Below are 21,985 nucleotides of genomic sequence, written 5' to 3' on the forward strand. Positions count from 1 at the left end.
TGTGCACGCATGCATGTGTGCAAACATACACGCGCACTTGTGTGTGCAAGCTCCCTGCTGGGACTGAGGCTTCTCTACTTTCTGCTCTGTCTGAGATGGGCCTGGGGTCAAGCCAGCTCCTGCTGCTTCCTCTGTAGGTTTGGGTTCCTTCCCATGGGTCATTGAAAGTCTCTGTGTGGCCCCAGAAACCTAGACTCCCAGCTTGTCCCCTCCAACGCCCATCAGGGAAACTGGCCCAGAGCCTGGGAAGGACTTGACTTGGGGCCCTAGTACCATTTTTCCAGTCTGGGCTTCTTTTCATGGGATTGCATTGCCCCCACCTACTTGCATGAGGGGTTTCTGCTGGTCCCCAGGCTCCTGCAAGCTGGAAATGCCCGCATCAGAGGCCTGACTTGGCCTGGACCAGAGCTGCTCCTCAAGGGGCAGTTCCTCCCAAGGTCAAAGGCCCCTCATTCGGGTGTCAGGTTTCTCAGGGCTGTGGGTTCAGGATGACGGTGCTCCCCCTGCCCCGGAGGGCTCTCAAGGAAGAACTGACGCCCGCGGTGGGCCATGTGCTTTGTGCCTGCAATGCCACTGTCCTCTGTGTGCCCGCAGGTCCCTGGCCCTGGGCCAGCAGTACACATCCCTGGGCTCCCAGCCCCTGCTCTGCGGGTCCATCCCAGGCCTGGTCCCTAAGCAACTGCGCTTCTGCCGCAACTACATCGAAATCATGCCCAGTGTGGCCGAGGGCGTGAAGCTGGGCATCCAGGAGTGCCAACATCAGTTCCGGGGCCGCCGCTGGAACTGCACCACCATAGACGACAGCCTGGCCATCTTCGGGCCTGTCCTCGACAAAGGTACTGTCTCTGGGCCAGGTAAGGGGCTGGGGGTTGGGGTGGGGGAGGGTATAAAGCTGGTCAGGACCTGCAGCCTCCACAAAAAGTGGGTCGGGTCCCTCTCTGGACAGACTCAGGCTGTCACCATGGCTGCCACACCTTCCCAGGTGCTGCTGGGGGCCCGGCAGCCTTGAGACCCTGAGATCCTGGGGCAGGCTAGGAGGCTGCAGCCCTCTTTTCCTCCCGGCTTGCACAGCGGTGGCCCCAGGTTTTGCTCTGGGCATTTGTACTGTTTTCCCAGTGCTGTGTCAAGTGCTATGCAAATCTAGCTTTTGAGTGGGGGGTGGGGGCATTGCCACATCTAGGTCCAGCCCATATAGAAAATTCTGGAGCTGAGGAAGCTGCTTGGTGCTGGTGGCATTGCATTGTCCCCAAGTGCTTCTGTGAGAAGTTTCTGCTGGTTCCTTCGCCCCTGCAAGCTGGATATGCCCCTGGATTGTGGTGAGGCGAGAGGGCCTGCTGGCCTCTGGGTAACTTTCCGGGCGTCTTGCAAGCTGGGGATCTAACTGGCTGTGTCTCAAGTGAATGGGATTCACACAGCTGGACTTGGAACATGAAGGCAGCAGGAGAGAGGGATGGCGGGGGCAACTGCTCCCAAGAAGGGGACTTTGGGGCTGGTGAGTTCTGGGCTGAAGATGGGCAGCTCCTTGAGGAACTGCAGTGTCCAGGAGTTTAATGATTCCAGCTGGCCCCTGGGAGCCACCACTCCTTTCCACAGCAACTTGGACTCTCCCACCCCTACTAGGGCTTTGTCACCGAAAGGTGACCCTGGCCCCCCTTTCTCGTAGAAGAACTGCATTTACAGCCGGAAAGAAAAGGGATCTGACAGCCAGCTGGACCTCGGGGGCTGGGGGGAGTGGCGGGGAGTAGGAGGCCCCCTTTACCTGTGCCTCAGATGCTCAGGGTGTGTCGGACCCACAGGCTATTGTCATGGGACAGAAGAGCAATTAGCGAATCAATGGATGCTGATTCTGTTTACGCTTCTATTACCAAAGCTAATTATTCCTTGTTTACATAAAAGGTTTGGCCTCTAATTGGGGCCAAGTGGCGGCGGTTTGCATTTCAAACCTGATCTTGCCGATGTGTCAGTCTCACCGCCTTCCGGTGCCCCACCTGGGGCCAGGCAGCCTCCATCAAACAGCCTGGCGTCTAGACGCGCTCCCCCAAAGCCCGACTCACCTTCTGACGGCTGTTCCCCTTTCGGGATACCAGCCAGTGAAAATCGGGTCTTTGAGCTTAGTACCTATTCAGTGTTTCACGTTCTAAGCCACGTCGTAGGTTCTAGGACGCGCCTTCATCCCTAAACTGCAAGAGGGCGGTTTTGGGTCGGGCGGGGGTTGGGGGTGATCGTCAGTCCGGGAATTGGATGAAAGCCGGGGAGGAAGGCTCACGCACGCACACGCGCCCGGGCGCCCGGAGCTCGTGACCCGGGTTCGAACCCTGCTCTGGGCTCCTCGTTCCCCCGGCGCTTGGAGACCCTGGGCGCGGGGGCGGGGACCGGCTCCCAGGGGTGGGCCCGCCCGGAGGGGCGGCCCCGGGCGGGGCTGCCACCGGCCGGGCTCGCGCTGCACCTGCGTGCGGGGCGGGGGCGCGGGGTCGGCGGCCGGAAGGCTAGAGGCCGGGCCGGCGGGCGGCCGCCCGAGATCGCTCTCCGCGGCGGGGCGGGCGGGCGGCCGGAGGGGCTTAGGCGGCTTGAAAGGGGCCCGAGCGCCGCCCCCCACCGCGCCGCCCGGCTCCGCGCCCGCTGCGGCCGCCGCGCCATTCACACGCCCTCTGGCCATTCGGCGCGGCGCGGGGGCGGGGGCGCCGCTTCAATGGGGATTTCGCGGCCCGGCGCCGGGGCCGGGGGCGCGGCCCGGCCGCGGGAGCCGCCCGTTGCTACGCGGTGGCGGCCGGCCCGGCGGCCCGGGCCCGGCGGCCGCATTATGCGGGTAATGCGGTGTGACACCGCGCGAACAAAGGCGGATTGAGCGGCCCAGCGGGCCCCGCCGGACGGGGACCGGCACAGCGGGGCTGTCAGCGCCGCTCCCAGGCTAATCCGCGCCCCGCCCCCCGCCCCCGCGGCCCCCGGGCTGGGAACCGAGCGCGGCCCGGCCCGGGCGCCGCCGCCGCGAGAGGCCGCCGGAAGCGGGGCGCTCGCCCTCGGGGCTCCGAGAGGCGGAGGAGGCGAGCGGGGCGGTGGGGAGCCCGGGCCGGCATGCCCCCGGGCCTCGGCCGCCCGCGGGCCGCAGTACCCTTGCTGCGCGCGCCCCTCCAGCCTGCTCCTGGAAGCGGCGCGGCCCCCTGCTGCAGGGGGACCGCGAGCGCGCTGCGGCCGCTGAAGAGGCTGCGGGGGCGACGAGGGGTGACGGGCTCCCTTTTTGTCTGCCGAGCCGCGATCTCCCTCGACCCTCAGCCTCGGCTTCTGGGCCGGCTCGGAGCCTCGCAACCTGCGTGGCCGTGGGCAGGCCACCTCCCGCTCTGCGTTCCTCGCCTGTAAGGAGAGAGATGGTTGGACTGCGGGTGTCTCAGGCCTTTGCCCCGCAATCGTCAATGTCTGTGTCTGTACAATGGGCCTGTAAAAAGGCTTTCTGCCTCATAGGGTTCAGAGGATTAAATGAGGCAAAGCACATGAAGGGCAGAATCTGGTGCGCAGGCGCACTCAGAAACGGTTACCATTGTAATGCGGTTCGGGGACACCCCCAGAATCTCTCCTTTTCGTACGATGGACCCCGGGGCAGAACCAGCGGAACTGTCCCGTGTTCCGATCCTCCCCGGAGGGGCTTGGCCGCCTTAGGCCCAAACCTCGGCCCTTGTCTGGGTGGAGGACAGAGGAATGGGAGAGCGGGCAGACTGAGATGCAGGCCACTGCCCTCCTGGTCGGGAACTCTGGTGGCAGAGAGATGTACCCATTTTACAACGCGTAACTGAGGCTCAGAAAGGAAAGCTCTGCCCCAGTGCATCCAGGTGGGGAATGAGTGCACTTGGGCGGGTTTAGGCTGTAGTTCCCAGGCCTCCCTGCCTACAGACCTCAGGCTCTCTCAGGAGCGGGAGGAGTCAGGCCATCCTGGGGTCTCTGGAGTTTGGGCAGGCAGGGGGCCTGGCGTCAGGACAGAGCAGGATAAACTTCTCTCTTCAGCACCCTGCCAGAGCTACGGTTTCCACCCCTGTTTCTAACAGGCTCCGCTCTGCCCTGAATCAGATGTGGGGGCCCTGGGATCACCAGTTAACCACCCTGGGCCTCAGCTTGTTCAGCTGTAAAGTGGGGATACCCACCAGGGGCTGCCAGCCAAAGGGGATATGAAGGGCGCCTGGGTTCCTCCCTCTTCCCTCTGGGCTGGTAGCCCTTCTTCCCGGCTGGGGAGGTCGAGGCAGGGCGGCCGCGTCCCGGGGCCCGGCCTGAGCAATGCCTCCCCGCGCCCTCCCCGCAGCCACCCGCGAATCGGCCTTCGTGCACGCCATCGCCTCTGCCGGCGTGGCCTTCGCCGTCACGCGCTCCTGTGCCGAGGGCACCTCCACCATCTGCGGCTGCGACTCGCATCATAAGGGGCCGCCCGGCGAGGGCTGGAAGTGGGGCGGCTGCAGCGAGGATGCCGACTTCGGGGTGCTGGTGTCCCGGGAGTTCGCGGACGCGCGTGAAAACAGGCCTGACGCGCGCTCGGCTATGAACAAGCACAACAACGAGGCGGGCCGCACGGTGAGCTGCGGCCGCCCTCGCCCCAACCCTGCCCGGGACCCTGTCCCTGCCCCACACCCCCCACCCCGCGTTGGCCCCCGCCCGGCCCGGCCCTGCTCCTTCCAGCGGCCCTTGTGTGTCCTGGGTAACCGTGCTCTCCTCTTTCCCCATGGCCAGGCTTGGCCCGCACCCACACCCCACAGTCACCCTTTCTGTTCACCCTCCTTTCTCCTCGGACTGTCGCTGGTCTCTGCCAGCCCCGGGGATGCGTCAGCCTGGGAGAGTGGCCGCCCCATGGAGCAGGTACAGGCCAGCCCAGCCTGTGCTCTCGGGCTGCCCGTGTGTGGCTGTGAAGACCCGTGGGACTGGCTTTGAATTCGGCCTCTACCCCTTCCTATGGTTGTTTGACCTAAGGCGAGTCACTGAAGCTCCCAGCCTCAGTTTCTCCATCTGTTAAACTGGGACAACAATCCCTATTTTGAATGGCTTTGAGAAATGGATGTGATTTCTGACATGCTTAGGGTGTGAAGTGGAGGGAAACAGTGGTCACCATCCTTTAAGTCCGTGCCTCAGTCCCTAATCAGTTCTCTTCCTGTCCCTCTGGGTTTTCTTACTGGCAGGGTAGGAGCCGGAGTCGGCTCCAGGGTTGGGGGTGGGCGGGGGCAGAGTGGGAGGGTCTAGGGGTGCTCCCAGGTGGGGTCAGTCCGGGGGCCAGCTGCTACTCCTCTTTCCAGACCATCCTAGACCACATGCACCTCAAATGCAAGTGCCACGGGCTGTCGGGCAGCTGCGAGGTGAAGACATGCTGGTGGGCCCAGCCCGACTTCCGCGCCATCGGCGACTTCCTCAAGGACAAGTACGACAGCGCCTCGGAGATGGTGGTGGAGAAGCACCGTGAGTCCCGCGGCTGGGTGGAGACACTCCGCGCCAAGTACGCGCTCTTCAAGCCGCCCACCGAGAGAGACCTGGTCTACTATGAGAACTCCCCCAACTTTTGCGAGCCCAACCCCGAGACGGGCTCCTTTGGCACCAGGGACCGGACTTGCAATGTCACCTCCCACGGCATCGATGGCTGCGACCTGCTCTGCTGCGGCCGCGGCCACAACACGAGGACGGAGAAGCGGAAGGAGAAATGCCACTGCATCTTCCACTGGTGCTGCTACGTGAGCTGCCAGGAGTGCGTCCGCATCTACGACGTGCACACCTGCAAGTAGGGAGCCAGGTAGGGTGGCGGGGTGGGCGGGCTGGGGGCTTTGGTGCAGGGGACTGGGTTTGCCCGTCAAGGATGACGACCCCTTTCTATTTCTGAGCTATCCAACACACACGAGTTCTCACAGCCAAAACAGAAAGCCAGGATTTCCGTAGTTCCGGTGGGAATAGGCCTGCTGGATTCACAGAAAGCACGGATAACAACCAAGTGTGTGCACACGAGGCCGCAAGCCGTTGCTGAAAACTCTTAAACAAGTTAGTAAATTACGAGCCCGGTCAAACTTTTGCACAGGCACTGGTTATCATCATTGAGCATTTGGGGAGCCAGAAGAGGGACACTGGGGTTGGAAGCCGAGACACACGACTTCTAGTCCCAGCTTTGACTCTGATCCCCAATTTCCTGTTCTTTCACTTTTCTGGGGCTCAGTTCTCTTGCTGTAAAATGAGAAGGTTAAAATACGTGAAATAGTCAGCCGAAAAGTCTCTTCCACCCGTGGGGCAGAGTCATTTTGCATCCACCTTAAACGCAGAGGGCAAGTTTTTGCACAAGCATGAATCCTACCAACCTGAGGGAGGTGGGTGTGGGGAAGCGGCGTGTAAGCCCATATCCTGACACATCTGAAGCTTGGGTGGAGTGGGGTGCACTCTCACAGAGTTTATGGATGGTGATGGGGAGGAGGAGCGATTCAAGTTCAGAGTGACGGCTGTGAGTAATCAGGGATCAAAGGCTGGTGGATTATGTTCCCAAGCTTCCCAGAGGTGGCCTGCGTGGGAGACACTGCCTGGCCCTCGGATCCGTGGGTCCCCAGGAGAGGTCAAGACTGACCTAGAGTGGTGGAAGCTTTCTAAGGCCGGTGCGCCCTTTCTTCCTCCGCTGCCCTGAGAAGGAGCCTCATATAGATAGAGGATGAGCCCCCGGCCAGCTTCCACCACTTGCGCACTGTGTGACCCAAACAAGCTAGTCTTCACACCCTGAATCCTCACCTGTCCTCCTCCCCAGAGGTGCTGTGAGGAACAAATGAAAGGCCCCAGGGGACAGTGCTGGGTTCATTGTAAAAGACTTGCTTGCCTGGGTCATGGCTGGCTGAGGCTGTGCTGGGGAGAGACCCCACTGGGCGGTGCAGATCCACACAGGGCGCCTCAGGGCTGGTGGGGCATGTCTCCGCTGTGTGGGGCTGGCGAGGGGGCTGGCCTCTCTGAGGCCTGGAGGAGCCTGACCTGGCTAGAGCTCTGGTTGAGGGGTGACTCCCCCAGCCCATCTGCGAAGCCCCTCACTGTAGCTCACATCCTGGCGGGGACAGTCCAGAAGGCAGCAGGAGGTGCCACCTTTCTTGGGATCTGAACGAAAGTGTGGCGAGTAGACAGGGGACAAAGGTGGTTTCAGCTTCACCGCTCACTGGCCGTCGAACCTGGGTAGCCCAGTTTCCTCGTCTGGATAGTGGTGGTGACGGTGGGAGGCCAGCAGAATTTTTATGAGGCTCAAGTGAGCTAACATGTGAATGCTCGTCTGAATATGGTGCTAATAGAAAGTGTGATAAATGCCATCAGAGAGCCATGACATGAGTGCTGTCCTCATTCAGTGAAATGCTGTTGACACTTGGGCAGTTTCATTTCCTGCTTTTCAAAATGATAGGAGAAAAGTCAGTGAATAAGAGGGAACTCACAGGCTCCTGGTGGCATGTCAAGGTGGAAGGAATGCTTGAAAACCACGGTGGCCACCTTCCTCTGATGTCCACTATGGCCAGAGGCAACATGGTGTCCCCACTATCAAGCAGGACACAGCTCCGGCCATTCTGAGAGGGGGCTGTGGGGAACTAACACTGGACAGGCCATTTGTCTAGCCTGCTCCTTGCACAGATGGGGACACGGAGCCCAGGTCTCTGCCTCCAGAAAGCCCCGTATGTGGGTCCTGCCGAGGCCACAGCAGCAGCAGCCCAGGCCCCTTCAGTGGCTCTCGGGTGTCGCACATTCAGACCCCTGCAGCTCTGTTCCAGCACCTCCCATCCCCGTGTGGGCAGCCGAGATCAGCCACCTGCCAAGCGGGGAAGGAGGTGCTGGGTTGGCCCTCAGTGTCCAGAAAGTCCCCTGCCTGTCACCCCTGTCCTAACACTGATCCTAAGAAGACTCGAGACTCTCCATCAGCCCTCTCTTTTCCCCATTTCTGAAATAGAAGGCGTTGTTTCCAATCTCAGGGAGTGCTACACAGACATGGTTTCAAGGTGCCACGTCCAGGTAGATGGTGGTGGTCCCCTGGCCCCTCCTGTGTGGACACTCTGGAGCTCTTGCTCCAGGACAGGTGGAGAACTCTCTCCACTGAGGTGCCCTTTGGACAGATCCTCAGCTTGCTGAGTGATTTGAGACAAGCTGTTTTGCCTCTCTGGGCGCTGGTTTCCTTGTTGTGAACCGGGGTAAGATGCGTCCCTTGCAGGGTTGTCGTGTAGGCTGGTGGCCGTGCGCACTAAGAGCCCTGGCACAGGGTCCACGTGCTCTTGAGGCGGCAGCAAAGATTCCCAGGCTGAGTGGAGCCGACCTCCAGGAGCGGATTTCCCCTGGCATGCCGCTGGGTCGGGAGCCATAGGCTGACAGCCTCGTGGCGTCCTTTCCACCACTGACACCTTGCAGATAAGGTGGGAACTTTTGAGACAAGATGGCAGCGACTGCATGGGACATTACCTCTACCTTTTCTTGGCTACGCTGTCTTGACAATGTGGGTAGGAGAGAGAAGGGAGCCTCAGAGTGGGACATGTGTCCTCCACACACTCGGGGCAGGGCAGCCCCAGTCAAACGGCTTTATGCCACAGGAAGGCCAGAGTCCCAGTCCTTCCTTCTGGGAAAACATCTTTTCCATCACTTGTAGCCTTTGTGCAGCGTCTCAGGTGAACACTGATTTTCCACCTTAGGAGTACCAGATTTATTCCTTGTTATTCAGACATGTGAGCAGAGTAAGCTGCACAGGGCTCTGGACAAGAGTCAGGTGGCCTGGCTGACCCCAAGTGCTGCATCTGCCACTCACTCACTGTGAGACCTTGGGCATGTCCCTTTAATCCTGCTGAGCCTCAGCTTCTGTCCCTGTAAAACAGTTTCATACTGGCCCTGTCAGCACCCCCGAGGAGTTGAGGGTTGATTGGGAATGCCCGGAAAAGCGCTTTGGGCCTCAAATCCTTTGTTAGATGTAAATATACAAATGAAGGGGCCGGCCTGGTGGTGTAGTGGTTAAGTTCGAATGCTCCAATTTGATGGCCCAGGGTTCACAGGTTGCATCGCAGGCAAGGACCTATGCACTGCTCATCAAGCCATGCTGTCGTGGTGTCCAACGTACAAAATAGAAGAAGACTGGCACAGATGTTAGCAACAATCTTCCTCAAGCAAAAAGAGGAAAACTGGCAACAGATGTTAGCTCAGGGCCAATCTTCCTCACCAAAAAACAATAACAAAAAACAAACGAATAAGATGTACCCATTGGTGCACTCTTGACAAGGAATTATTCATAATTAATTAAGTAGACTTTCTCCTGTTTGGACAGCTCATTATCCAACTGTTTGGTTTGATAGCAAACACAGTGCACAGGTGTCTACTCTTTGTTGGGAACTGGGTCCCAGACCAGCAAGGCTTCTCCCAGCATCCATACAAGACAGGTTCTACATTAGGGTAGTGACGTGCTACTGGGCTTCCTGTTGCCCAAGCCCCAGCTAGAAGGTGGGGGAGGTAGGACTGGTGCATGCTAAAGCCCTACTGTTCCTGTAGCTCAAACTTCCTTCCTCAGTGTAGACTTTAAAGGATGGAGGGAGCACTGTCAAGCCACCCGAGTCCCCGTGACCTCCAAGGACAACAGAAATGTCGAGATCCCCCGTCAGCAGCCTCAGATCTTTGCACCGCAATGGGTGGTCTCCCTGAGAAAGGAATTATGTTTCTAATTCTTCCTCTTTATTTTCCAAAGGGCGCTGGGAACGGGTGAAGTGTGTGGCTGGGCAGATTCACCGAAGTCCTCTGGGAAGCGGGACCAAGAGCGGGCTCAGCCCTCAGCACCAGACAGCACGGAACCCGGACTGTTGCACACGTGGCACATTCCCTGGACTCGGCCTGCCTTCCTCTCTCATCTTCAGTTCCTCACCCGGCTCTGGATGGTGTGTGGTTTTTAAAGAAGGGGCTCTCTCTTTAGTTCTCTAGGGTCTGATAGCAACAGACCCGAGGCTTATCTTGCACATGTTAAAGAAAATAAAAATGGAAAAAAATTCTATTCCAACAGAACAGGCTGGGCTAATGTGAGCTCTCTGCCTGGTGGTAAAGACATCAGCATGGGCAAAATTCTGTTTTCAAACTGCTTCTTATGGTAACATTCCAGGATGCCTGTGAGGAAGGAGCTGTGAAGTAGGACAAACCCCTGCCGTCTGCTCTGCTCTGTCTACCCCCGTTCAAACCCGATATACTGTCACATTCTGATGAAAGCCATAGGTGCAGCCAGGGGAAAGTGGGAGGGAGGCCCAAGGCAATTGTGCGAGTAGGTTTTGAGTCGGAAGAACTAGGAGTTCTGGGTGGCCTGGTAAGCTGTTTGAAGAGCAGCTGTGTGTTCCTCTCAGCCTCATCTTCTCTGTACCCTGCTCTGCACGAGAGACTCTTGTGAACTGCAGTCAGATCTCAAAATCTCTTTCTCCCATTCTGCAGTTTCCACCATTAATGCAGTACATTTTTTCGGTAGTGGACGTTGTAAATAGATTATGTATGGGGGGCAAGTCTTCTCCAGACAAATGGCTTCCGAAAGAAAGAAGTGGGGTCTTTGGAAGGGGCCGTTCAACCCCTCCCAGCCCTGCTCACCTGCAGGTTCTCCATCAAAACAGCTCCAGGTAGAGCAGGTGGATGCTAGGTCACCGTCACATAAATTAGACGAAGGGCAGAAGAAAGTAGCGGCCTACTCCTGAAGTTGCAATTTGGAGACTAGTACATGGGGAGGGTAAAAATGATTCCTTCGTTTCCGCTCCAACAAGGGACACGTCTTCCTGCATCCTTTTCTTTCTTTGGCCTGTGTGAGTAAATGGAACCGCGGAGTTTTTTAGCACAGATCTGCCAGCCTCACCTGGATGCTGAGATAGCACCAATCCACGCAGCTACCAAGGATCAGGATTAGGTGTGCAAAGGGGCGGGCAGTCACTTGCTCCCTTGGGTAAAGCATCTCACAGCTCTCCGTGATCCACACTGGTCCTCTGCAGTGTCCCAGAGGAAACTAGCAAAATGGAGGCAATGGACTGGACAGTATAAATCAATCCATCAACTCTGTCTTAAGGAGACTCAGAGGGAAGAGGAGCAGCAGGGGTTTAGAATAGAACATTTTTTTCTTCCTTTTCTCCCTTCTCTCTTTGGTCTGCCTAACACTGACCTAAGATGCTGGGTTAAGTGATCTCCTTGCTCAGGCAGGTTTGCCAAGACGATCGTCTAGAAGCCATGCCTGCCCTCTTGAATCTGCTGGCAATGAGCCCTGCTAAAGATAGCCCCCATCCCCTCTACAGAGGCTGAAATGCCCCTCCATCTCACCGTAGACTGTCAAGTTTTAAATCATGTCAACCAGATCATGCTTGCTTTATGTGAGAATTATTTCAGCAGAATGGATACAAATTTTCAAAACAGTCTTTTCATATCTATGTATTCTATATTAAAAGTGATAAAGTCATGTTTCTGGGGCGTATTCAAGTAGCTGACAAGTAATTATTTAATAATAGTACATTGAGTGCATTGTAATTATTCTTGCCGTAGTCAGGTAATAGTATCCAACAGAAATTTCCTACCAACCTGCTGTATCCAAAGTTTTGTAAAAAGTTGTAGAAGTTGTTGATCTTTTTGATTTTATATTCAAAAAGTCTCTTTTTATAAATATTATTTATTATACAATGTATATACCTTTGAGTTAACTAAGATTATATATTATATAAATATATATATATTTGGAGAAAATATATTTCATCATGCAGTTTTTTTCTGTTAAGTCATTAAAGAGAAGGTAAACTTGAAATGGATACATTGTACCATGTGTGGAGTTTCCAGATTAATGCTCAGGAGCTCAAGAATAGCCCATTCTGAATGTGGTGGCCTCAACTTTCACCCTTAAATTAGTGGCCCAAAGTAAGGTCATTTCCTCCATTTTCTATGCAAGATCATCTGAGATGACAAGGATAGTAGGTCACACCTACTAGAGGACTTTCTTACAGGCTTACTTTGTTCTAAATCAGCTTCTAACAAAAAATTTCTAGTTTTAGAAATAAGCAATTTGGGCAGTAATTCATTTCACAGATTCCAGCACTTCCAATGCACAAATTAATGTCACAGACACACAGAGATGTGGCTCCAGGTCAGCAGACCACAGGGCTGGCCACTGGCTTAATGCTTTCCTCACCCATGTTTTCATTTCCATTTATTGGGAAAATAGGATTTGCTCTATTGAAAATGAAACTTGACTGGAAGTTGCTCTCTCCTGCTAGCTCCCACTTGAGAGCTCAGCCACGGAGGGGCAGGTTGGTTGGGAGGAGAATGGTGTGCCCCGGGCTCTGGGGTGTCTGGAATGGGTATCATCTGAAGCGTTAGATTGGTTTGGGCAGAAAAGACCCGCGAGTGGGTGCGCTCTAGGCAAGCGCCTCCCCTCCTCGGACTGCTGCTTCAAAGGACTCAGCTGAAGCTCACAGGGACGCCTTCTCCACAATGAGATGCTATAACTCAGTTTTATGACAAGAGACAATCCTTTGGTCTTCAGACCTACCCATAAAATGTCACCTTCGGTTTATCTGGCACAGCTAAAATCTTTTCTTTTTCTTTCTCTTTCTCCTGATTTACCTTTATTAGGAACAAATTTTAATCGTCTCACGTCATACAAAAAATAGAAAACTAAAGCAGTCTGCCTTGTGCCCCGTTCAGCCCTCTAATCTTAGATTAGGATTGGCTACTAGAAGTTCACTGGCTTCATGAGCTTCATCTAGTCCCTGAAAAGCTCCAACCACGAAAATGGTTGTTTCAGCCGTGCACCGAATCAGACAGGGCAAGTACAGAGATCTCCACGCCTCACAGCGCTGCTCATCTTTGCAACTCACTTTCACAGAAAGCCAATACTCCCCTATCCCAGCATTCTGGGTACTTTTTTTAACCTATAAGATTGCCAAATATTTAAATGGTCCCTATTCATACTTACCAAGGCCATTTGTAATCCTTCCTATGATTAATCACATTCTATGATTAAAGAGGATAGAGTTTATAGCAGGGCTTGAACATTTAGTTTCACTATAAGCATAAATACTAATAAACATCTAAAAACAAGAGGGAGTTTAAAAAAAGATCCAAAAGAAAGAAAAGAGACAATATAATGAGAAGACATCTTTTAAAGCAGTAGCATTTTATGAAGAGGGACAGGAAGGACAGTGTGAGAGAGAGTTCAAGGATGAGGGGATGAGGTACAAATAAAGGCAAAAGGAAGGAGGAGGGTAAGGAAAAAGCAGAGGGAAGCAAAGGGGAAGACAGTGGTGAGAACATTCTCGGTGTATCCAGCGATGGTCTCCAACGGTTGATGGTGCACCCACCCAGCCCGGAATGTGTGTACTCATGTGCGTGGCTGACCTACACGCACAAGCGAAGTTCTTTGAGCAAAATCGCTGCTGCATGTTACACTGTCATTCCTCCTAGCTTATCAGAGAACTTTCTAGGAGGCAAAAAATTATCTTACCATTAATCTTATACTTCCAAAATAGTGTGACAAAGTCAGTTACGTGGAGGTTGTATGCTGAGAAACTTTCAAACATGAGTCCTCCTTGCAAATTCTGTCTTCACTACTTGGGATTCTTGCCGATCCAGGCACTATCTCCCGTATCTTCAGGCCACGGTGTCCGGACAGCACACGCCCTCCGTGGGCTCGGCTCCAGGACCCGGTCTCGGCACTGCTTACCAGCTGTTGAGAAACTTTAGATCATTTTGCAATAACTTCTGAAATTTACATGCTTTTTTGAACTCTCACACACGCCTTTCCCAGTTACTTCTCTGAGGAGACTCATGGATCAAGTTGCCAGGCACGGAAAACGAAATCTCGCTGCCACCTTCTGCGTTTGGGCTGGGCTGGTTGTTTACAGCTGACTCAGTGCTTCAGCAAGTCTGCTGACCAGGATTTGATTATTATGCACACTTGCACCTAGTCCATGACTCGCTGCTAAAACTTAGAGGGGAGGCTGTTCACCATAATTTTTAGGATATGAAAAGATAGCCTTAAAGTAAAACATATTTCAGATTTTAACACCATTATATAGTTATTCTGGTACATAAAAAAAAAATGTGTTTCAATGAAGATGTACAAATTCAGAAAGATAAAATAACCTCCTTTTTTGAGGTTTTAATTACATCTTCTGACAAAAAATAGCCTGTGAACAGTTTATGCAGAGAGGAAGAAACGTGAGGCAGCAGTGGCTGGAGTCTGCTTCATCGCCAGGCCCTGCTGTCGCTCACGCTCCCTGCTCAGCACTGGCCTGGAGGGCTGGGATAGCAGCAAGACCCCACCTTCTTAAGGGACCAGGGGGCCTCAGGGTCCTCCTCCCCGGAGGGCGTGGACAGCTCCTGGGGAGCTGCTCTGCTGTCAGAGAAGCTCTGCAGGTGACCTCTTCCCCAGAGCCTTGCTGACTTACTGGGCTGCCCTCTGTTCTAACCTGAGTCAACTCTCTAAGGATCAGGGTTTAGGCTGAGAGATCTGATAGCTCAGAAAAATGCAAAAAGGATGAAGGATGCCAAAACGAACCATGTGAGAAATCTCACTGAGAGTGACTGAGTCCCTTGGCTTGCACATTTCACAGGAAGGAGTGATTCTAATCAAGAAACAACTCTCCTTTCTGGTTTTTACTAACCTGTTTATGGCTTTGGTACACTTCAGTTTTTTAATAAGGTGAAATAAGAAAAATAAGTATAAAGATTCTTGTTGTGTATTAACTTTTTAAAATATGCTATTGATCTGGTTTTCTTTTTAAATAACTATATTTTCTAAATAATTAAAATTGGAAATTTTTAAATAAAAACCATTTATCTCCTTATGCTAGTTGTAACAAAACGAGGGGCTTTTCCGAGCCCCCTCTTCTTCGTATGCAAAGCAGTTACATATGTTGTTTTGCACCAAATAGTGGTCTACAGAATGTTTTCAAGTATATGTACTCTTTATTGCATTCCTTCATTTGCATTAAACAATATAATATTTATATTTTTCAATATAGTTTTAGACAAAACACAAAGACATTAACCTCATTTAACAAGAGACATAAATTAATACAATGTTTGCTTTTGTGGGAAGGGAAAAGATCTAAAATAGATAAGGGAATCCAGGACACTGGTCACCAGGAATCACAGAATTTCACAATACAATCCACTGTTTAAAAAGCCACAAAATAAGCTAGGTATGAAAACCCAAAACAAAGTCAACACGACATCGAAGTCTACCAAAAATATACAGATAGCAAGACCTGGAGATAATTTGCCTTCTACCATGGGGACAAATGACAATGCTACCCCCAAGTGCCCCTGCGGCAATAAGCCTGGCGGGTGGCGGTAAGCACCTTCAGGCGGCTTCCGAGGGCCTGTCCTCGCCTGTTCAGCAGCAGTGGGGAGAGTGGCATGCTCCCTAAATCTCACCACCAAACACGGTGACCTAGTCAAACTCCCTCTAACTCAGTCCTGAGACAAACCACCCACCTCCTCCCCTTTGAAGCAGCATGGAGAGGCTAAAGGAAACGTGTGAAATGTATTGGAATGGACGTTAAAGGACCAAGGGGACAGGGCTAGAAAGAGGTTTATTTTTTCTGTAGAATAGTGTTTTATTTAGATGCTAGATAGTACAGATCATTTAAAATAAAGGAAGGATGCATTCTAAGTAAGCCATTAAGTTAAGGAAAAAAGAAAAGTGGTGATACTAACATGCTTTTAATATTATACTAAGGAATTGACCCATTTAGAGTTGGACACTAATTAGTGCTGAGAAGTGGTAATGATTAGCATATCTTTTACGACAGAGCAAATTAGTTACATTAAGGGGATGTCACAGCCACCAGTTACAATCTGACTTTTTCTTAAGAAAGATCTCCTGATTGAAACTTGGACACATGTCTGAAAATGACGGAGAAGAGCATCTTAGAAATTCAAAGCCCTGTTTCTTCAGGCAAAGGTAATAGACAGTTTTCTGGGAGAACTTCTAACCAAATACCCAGTTCTCTTTAGAGTCAGCATAGGGAAGTCGGGCGATAGCCCTCTGAAGCCATGCCCTTGCTCACTCACTGTTCCTCATTTACACGTAGAAAGTCTCCCTTCTAACAGGTCAAGTGTTGTTTTGCAACATCATCACGATTATTGAGAGGTTTCTGGGTGGTAGTGGTGGCGGCGGGGAGCTTAAAACGTGTAGTGTTCACAAGTACAGTATGTCTCCCACACTGAAAGACCGAGGAGGAAGGAATCACCTTAGCTTGCAAGGAAAGGTAAGCACAGCGCTCTAAAGCAAATTTGCACCTTCCACAAAACAGCAGAATATCTCAATAAGCGTAAGGAAGGAAGTTTTATTGCACTAATCATGCAGAGTGAGCACGTGGTGAAGGTCATCCAGTATCTTGAATAAATCGAGGGAAGATCTCAAGCCATCTTCACCTTGGTCATTTCCCTTGGTCACTGTGTGTTTGCAAACAGTCCATTTTCAAAGTCAAGGGGGCTACTGAAAAAGAAATATCCAAAACACAAAAAAGACAGTTGAAGGTCTGCAAAAAGTCATTCATCACAAAAATCACTAAAAGCTTCTTAATGGTTTTTCTACATTTTTCACTATGCATTTTGCTATTAGATGAGCATTTCACAAAAGAAAATGGTCAGCTCCATGCATTCAAAAGCAGGTTCCAATAAATATGTACCATTGAGTTTTTTCCTGCATTGTGACAAGGAAGTTTTGCGAAGCAGGGCAGGGAGAGCAAACCAACAGTACAACCAATTTCCTTGCTTGGTCTCTCAGACCTACAACACAGCGAAGAATTCTAATAAATGGAAGCAAAGTTGTCCAAGAAAGGTTGACAATTCAAATTTATATGCACTGTCTAGCAAGTCTTAGAACAGGCCCTGGGACTCAAGAGAGGCAAGTCTGGCTGACGGTCTTAAGTGTTGCATGTACTTACGCTCCTTCTTCTCTTAAGAGGGCCAAGAATTTTCTCACACGGTATTCAGGATCCATCTAAATACATCAGAAGAAATACAGACGACGTGTTAACGGTGTCTTCTAATAACTATGTGCTCACTGCATGCCGAGGAAACGCTCAGCTTCCTGCTTCTCTCAGCACTCTGCTGAGTCACAGAAGTGTGTTACCTGCTCCTTGACCAGTATTCAGAGACACAGCAAAGGAGATTGCATCATTCAAGGGAAGTGACGGGGATTTTCTAGCACAGGGAATCACTGTGCATGAGGTTCCAAATGACCCAGCTGGCCATTCGCAGGCACCTTAGCCGAGTGCTCCCTTGGCTAAGGCTATGTGAGGAGGCAGCAGGCCTGAGAGGACCAGTGTGAGACCAGATGTGGCCATTCACTGGGGTTCAAATGGCATCCAATTCATAGGACTCATCTAAGGTACAAAAGTGAGACCAGGGGCTGGCACTGTGGCCTAGTGGTTAAGTTCGGCGTGCTCCGCTTTGGCAGCCCAGGTTCAGTTCCCAGGCACAGACCTATACCACTTGTCTGCAGCCGTGCTGTGGCAGCGACCCACATACAAAACAGAGGAAGACTGGCACAGATGTTAGCTCAGGACAAATGTTCCTCAGCAAAAAAAAAAAAAAAAAAAAAGTGAGACTAAACTTGAAGAAACCAATTGAGGTTGATTAAATGACTAAAAAGTAGCTTGTTAGCTCTTTATGATAGACAATTTAGCTTTTTTTCACCTTGGCCTGTCTTGCATAGTTTCTTCTTTGCAATTAACAAAAAAAATTGTGCTGAAACTGAAAAAACGAACTATGGGGCTGACTCTCTGACATGATCTCTGGATAATCCAGGTCTCCTGTAACTGAGACAGGGACACGAGTCTAACAAACAACAAGAGAGTTCTGGCTCAGGTCATTATTATCACTATTCATTTTCATTTTATATTCGTATCTATACTAATTTGTTTAATTATATTTTATTCTCATTGGTCCACTAGAGATGTAAAGTTATCTAAAAAATGATCATTAAAAGCATCTTTAATTCTTTAAGATGAACTTTTATTGTAAGAAACACACCTAACTTTTAAAAAATGTTCCCGGGCAGGAGCGTGTTTCCTGGGAGGGAACTCCCTGCCCTCCAGGAAGAGCTTCCGGAGGCTCGGCGCAGCTGCGGGTACAGGCGCAACCAGACTGCCTTCTCCAGCCACTTTTTTTTTTAAGATTTCTTCTCTTCTATGTCAGAAAAATATTGGACAGAAATTTCAAATGCATCAAAGTTAGGAGGCCAGACTACAAAGGACTAAGAAAAAGTGTGGATAGCTAACAAAGAAACATTTTCCCTCTTTGGGAATAGAATTACATATGAATCAATTGTCAAGTTCTTTAGAAAAAATGGAACTGGCTGGAGCTCAGCTGTAGTCAGTACTTGCAGGTCTTTGCCCATTAAATATATTTAATATGTGTGAGCAACGACTTACTGACTTGCCTGTAGCTATGGAATTAAAAGTCAAGAGAAAGGGAGGAAAAAAGTAATCTAGATAAATGACTTTATTCCCTCAGGTGACATCCAGTCAGAGCAGATCCTCGGCACTGTGCAAGTTTTAACAGAATCGTATATAGTGAACAGAGAGGTAACATGACTTATATTCTGCTAAACTACATGCCTCTTCACTTAGGCTCAGTCTCTCTAAGGCAGATCTAAAGAGAATTCACTCAGCTGCACGAAATCCATTTGACATGCAGGGGTTCAAACTCAGAGGCCTATGAAGTGTCAGTTGCTGAAGATGAGGCCTGAGTGCCCCACTCTCACTTTCTCCCCACACATACGAGGCATTAGCTTGATCACTGACCTGCGGGCAACAAAGGGAGAGGAAGGGGTAGGGACTGGGGAAAAAAACCCACATGGTTTCTTCTATGCAATTATTGAAAAAAAGTTGTGCTGAAGCTAAAAAAATGAAGAGTAGAGATGACTATCTAACAGATTTATCTTTTTCCAAGGAAAGAGCCAATACATCTGTATACGCACCTTTACCAAGAATAAGACTAAGCAAAGTGATTAGTCTGTAATGTTAATTTACTGCTTATAATGGAAAATAAATAAATTGGCTTAAAAATAGTCCAGCTGAAAGTTCAACAGATTAAACTTTAGGTTTCTGAAAGCCACAGTTTTATTTTAAAATAAATTTACCAGCAAAGATTAAAAAGCATTCACTTTACGTTACCAATTTGTTATTGGTCCAAAGCCTATTTCAGATGTAAGGGTAAAACTTAAACTTCACCTCTGCCAGCACTGCTCACACTGACCTGATCGAATGGTAGGACTGAGCAGTAACACGCAGTGCTTAGAATGCAGCCAGTCTGTCCACCAAGACCTGGGATAGACTCATTCAACCAAAGTCTACCGAGCACCCTACTATGTGTCCGGCTCAGTTCCGGGGCTGTGGATTCAGTGTGAGTGAGATCAAGGTCCTGAACTCACAGGGCTGGGTAGGGATACATTTATTATCTAACTAGTATGTCAGGTAAGGACAAGAAGGTACAGGATGGGCACATGGAGGGGTGGAGTTCCCAAAAGAGGAAAGGTAAGTTGCCAGGAGACGTGAGAAAGTCCCAGAAAGTTTCATCTGTCTTTGCCCAGGCAGCAGCCTCGGGCTCAGTTTTCTATGTGATCCTGGATGCTTCAACTCTACAACAGTTTGCATGAAATTCCCAGGAGCCCAGCCAGGAGAAAATATACAGAGCCGAAGTCTAATCTGTGCCACTCAGTAACCTGTCCCTTCACACCGTTTCCCGGCCCCTTTCGGCGTGTGTGCAGCAGCTTCCTCACCTCTTGATGGACAACACCATCCCCCTCCATCAATAACTGTCTGTGACCATGGATAACTCACCGACAACCTGTGGGCATTCAGTACCCTCGTCTCTAAAGAGGGGGCAGCAGGACAACTGCCCTCTGAAGTCCTTTCTAGTTCTAAGATCTAGTGACTCCCTAAATTAATACTTAAAGCAACTTTATAATTTTTTCTTCTATTTTTGAATTTTAAGAAGTGGGAAAGAAAAGTACCAATAAGTTATTGTTTGATCTCAGAAGCAGGCTACTAATATCAACTTGAGTTCGGAAATAATATAAGAGAATTATAACAAATTAATTAAAATCTTAGCAAAGGAAATAGAAAACTTCTTGGTATATCATGAAACTTCTATGTCTGAATCACATGGAGAAGGGTGCAGCTTACCTGTAGGGACATCTCAATCAACATCAGTAGCTTCTTGATTCCTATCCAGACCTTCCTCCCTTTGACTTGCTGTGCAATCGTGGTACGTTCCTTATCCTTGAAGTTGCCCAAAAGCTACAAAAATAATAAAAATCATGAAAGCACTTTTATGTAAGTGCATCAACATTGGTTGATTCTCCCATTTATCTCTACAGGAACAGTGATAAGAACTACCTGACTGGTTCAAGTTGACAGAATTCCCTCATATTTTGAAATTCAACCTGACCTTCCTAAACCCATTACGTGGAACTATGAAAGTGAAAGCTGGTATCCTAAACCCTGTTTCCTAGAGACCTGCATTAGAATTTAGAGAGATATTTGCTGGGGGGAAAGCAACAGCTCCAATCCATAATAAATATCAGTTGAAATTTTTAACATTCCTTTCTAGGAACAATCTGTACATGTCAAAGCCGACTACATTTAATTCTTTACCCGAGCCCAGCACAAACGCTGTTCAAATGGGTAACCTGGAGACGTTTATCATATAGGTAATTTCTATGTTGTTGGGAGTGGGCCCCGATTGTATGGGTCTTGAGGATTTTAGGAAGCCTTCACCACCGCTGAACAAGTCACTAGATAATATTTTCTAACAGATCTCATTAACTCATTTGTGTACATTGATAATTAATCAAGTTTAATGAAGGAGACATATATATACATATTTTTTAAATTAAAGACTTTGTCATCCTTAAAAAAATTTAAGAAAACATTTCCATAATATGAACTTTTTTTTTTTAAAGATTTTATTTTTTCCTTTTTCTCCCCAAAGCCCCCCAGTACATAGTTGTATATTCTTCGTTGTGTGTCCATCTAGTTGTGGCATGTGGGACGCTGCCTCAGCGTGGCTTGATGAGCAGTGTCATGTCCGCGCCCAGGATTCGAACCAACGAAACACTGGGCCGCCTGCAGCGGAGCGCGCGAACTTAACCGCTCAGCCACGGGGCCAGCCCCCCATAATATGAACTTTTTAATAAAGCGATTCCTTGGGGCCGGCCCTATGGCTGAGTGGTTAAGTTCGAGCTCTCCGCTTTGGCGGCCCAGGGTTTCGCTGGTTCGAATCCTGGGCGTGGACACGGCACCGCTCATCAGGCCATGCTGAGGCGGCGTCCCACATGCCACAACTAGAGGGACCCACAACAAAAAAATATACAATTATCTACTAGGGGGGCTTTGGGGAGAAAAAGGAAAAATAAAATCTTTAAAAATAAATAAATAAATAAAGCAATTCCTTTTATTTCTGTAGCTTTTTTGAAGCGTTTAAGGTTTTAATCATTGTTCCAATTATTAAATGCAAGTAAATGTGCTGAAAGCTACTATGAATGACCGAATTTTCTATATTTTGATTACTTTACCCTCCCCACCCCCCATTTCAAGTTTCTGGTGCACGTAATCTATATGCATTACTCATCCTGGGCATAGAGTAACACAGACAATCTGGCAGGTTGTACGCTGCCTCCACTGAGGAGTGGGAAATTAGTTCACTCTCACTTATATTCATCTCTAATTCCTGAAAACAACTGAAGGTATATCCTAGCTCCCATATTCTAGGTTAGCATAGAAACTAAACGTGAGGTGTGATGTCTGTGGCACCCCTTAGCATTATTTCCAGCCTCAATTCCTTTCTTATAAACAGTGTGTAATCCATTAACTCATTTTCACCTCCAAAGCCTCCAGCAGCTGCTCTCCTGTGGCAATGTTGGGCACGTGAATGGTGGTGCTGAAAGCGTTAAGCATTTCCATCTCCTGAAGGACATCTTTGCGGCTAGTGGTCCCAATGATAAGAAGCTTGCGGCCCTGATGAGAGGGAGAAA

General features: G+C 50.2%; 2 protein-coding genes across 3 annotated transcripts in view; one reads left to right on the forward strand and one right to left on the reverse strand.

Moving 5' to 3' along the window:
• Positions 1-9,985, forward strand: part of WNT3 (Wnt family member 3) — a 45,940-nt gene extending 35,955 nt beyond the window's left edge. Inside the window, exons 2-5 of the mRNA XM_044745442.2 lie at positions 595-836; positions 4,286-4,551; positions 5,265-5,752; positions 9,677-9,985. Coding sequence (XP_044601377.1) covers positions 595-836; positions 4,286-4,551; positions 5,265-5,744 — 988 coding nt within the window. The 3' untranslated portion in view covers positions 5,745-5,752; positions 9,677-9,985. The remainder of the gene's footprint in view (positions 1-594; positions 837-4,285; positions 4,552-5,264; positions 5,753-9,676) is intronic.
• Positions 9,986-14,881: 4,896 nt separating this feature from the next.
• Positions 14,882-21,985, reverse strand: part of NSF (N-ethylmaleimide sensitive factor, vesicle fusing ATPase) — a 143,246-nt gene continuing 136,142 nt past the window's right edge. Inside the window, exons 18-22 of one of the 2 annotated variants that reach the window (XM_070483414.1) lie at positions 21,834-21,968; positions 20,136-20,249; positions 16,890-16,945; positions 16,632-16,731; positions 14,882-16,438 (exon numbers count right to left, since the gene is read on the reverse strand). In XM_070483414.1, coding sequence (XP_070339515.1) covers positions 16,436-16,438; positions 16,632-16,731; positions 16,890-16,945; positions 20,136-20,249; positions 21,834-21,968 — 408 coding nt within the window. In that variant the 3' untranslated portion in view covers positions 14,882-16,435. The remainder of the gene's footprint in view (positions 16,439-16,631; positions 16,732-16,889; positions 16,946-20,135; positions 20,250-21,833; positions 21,969-21,985) is intronic. The other variant, XM_044744838.2, reaches the window with a different exon arrangement.

The sequence above is a fragment of the Equus asinus genome, chromosome 13, assembly GCF_041296235.1.
Source record: "Equus asinus isolate D_3611 breed Donkey chromosome 13, EquAss-T2T_v2, whole genome shotgun sequence".
NCBI classification, from domain to species: domain Eukaryota; kingdom Metazoa; phylum Chordata; class Mammalia; order Perissodactyla; family Equidae; genus Equus; species Equus asinus.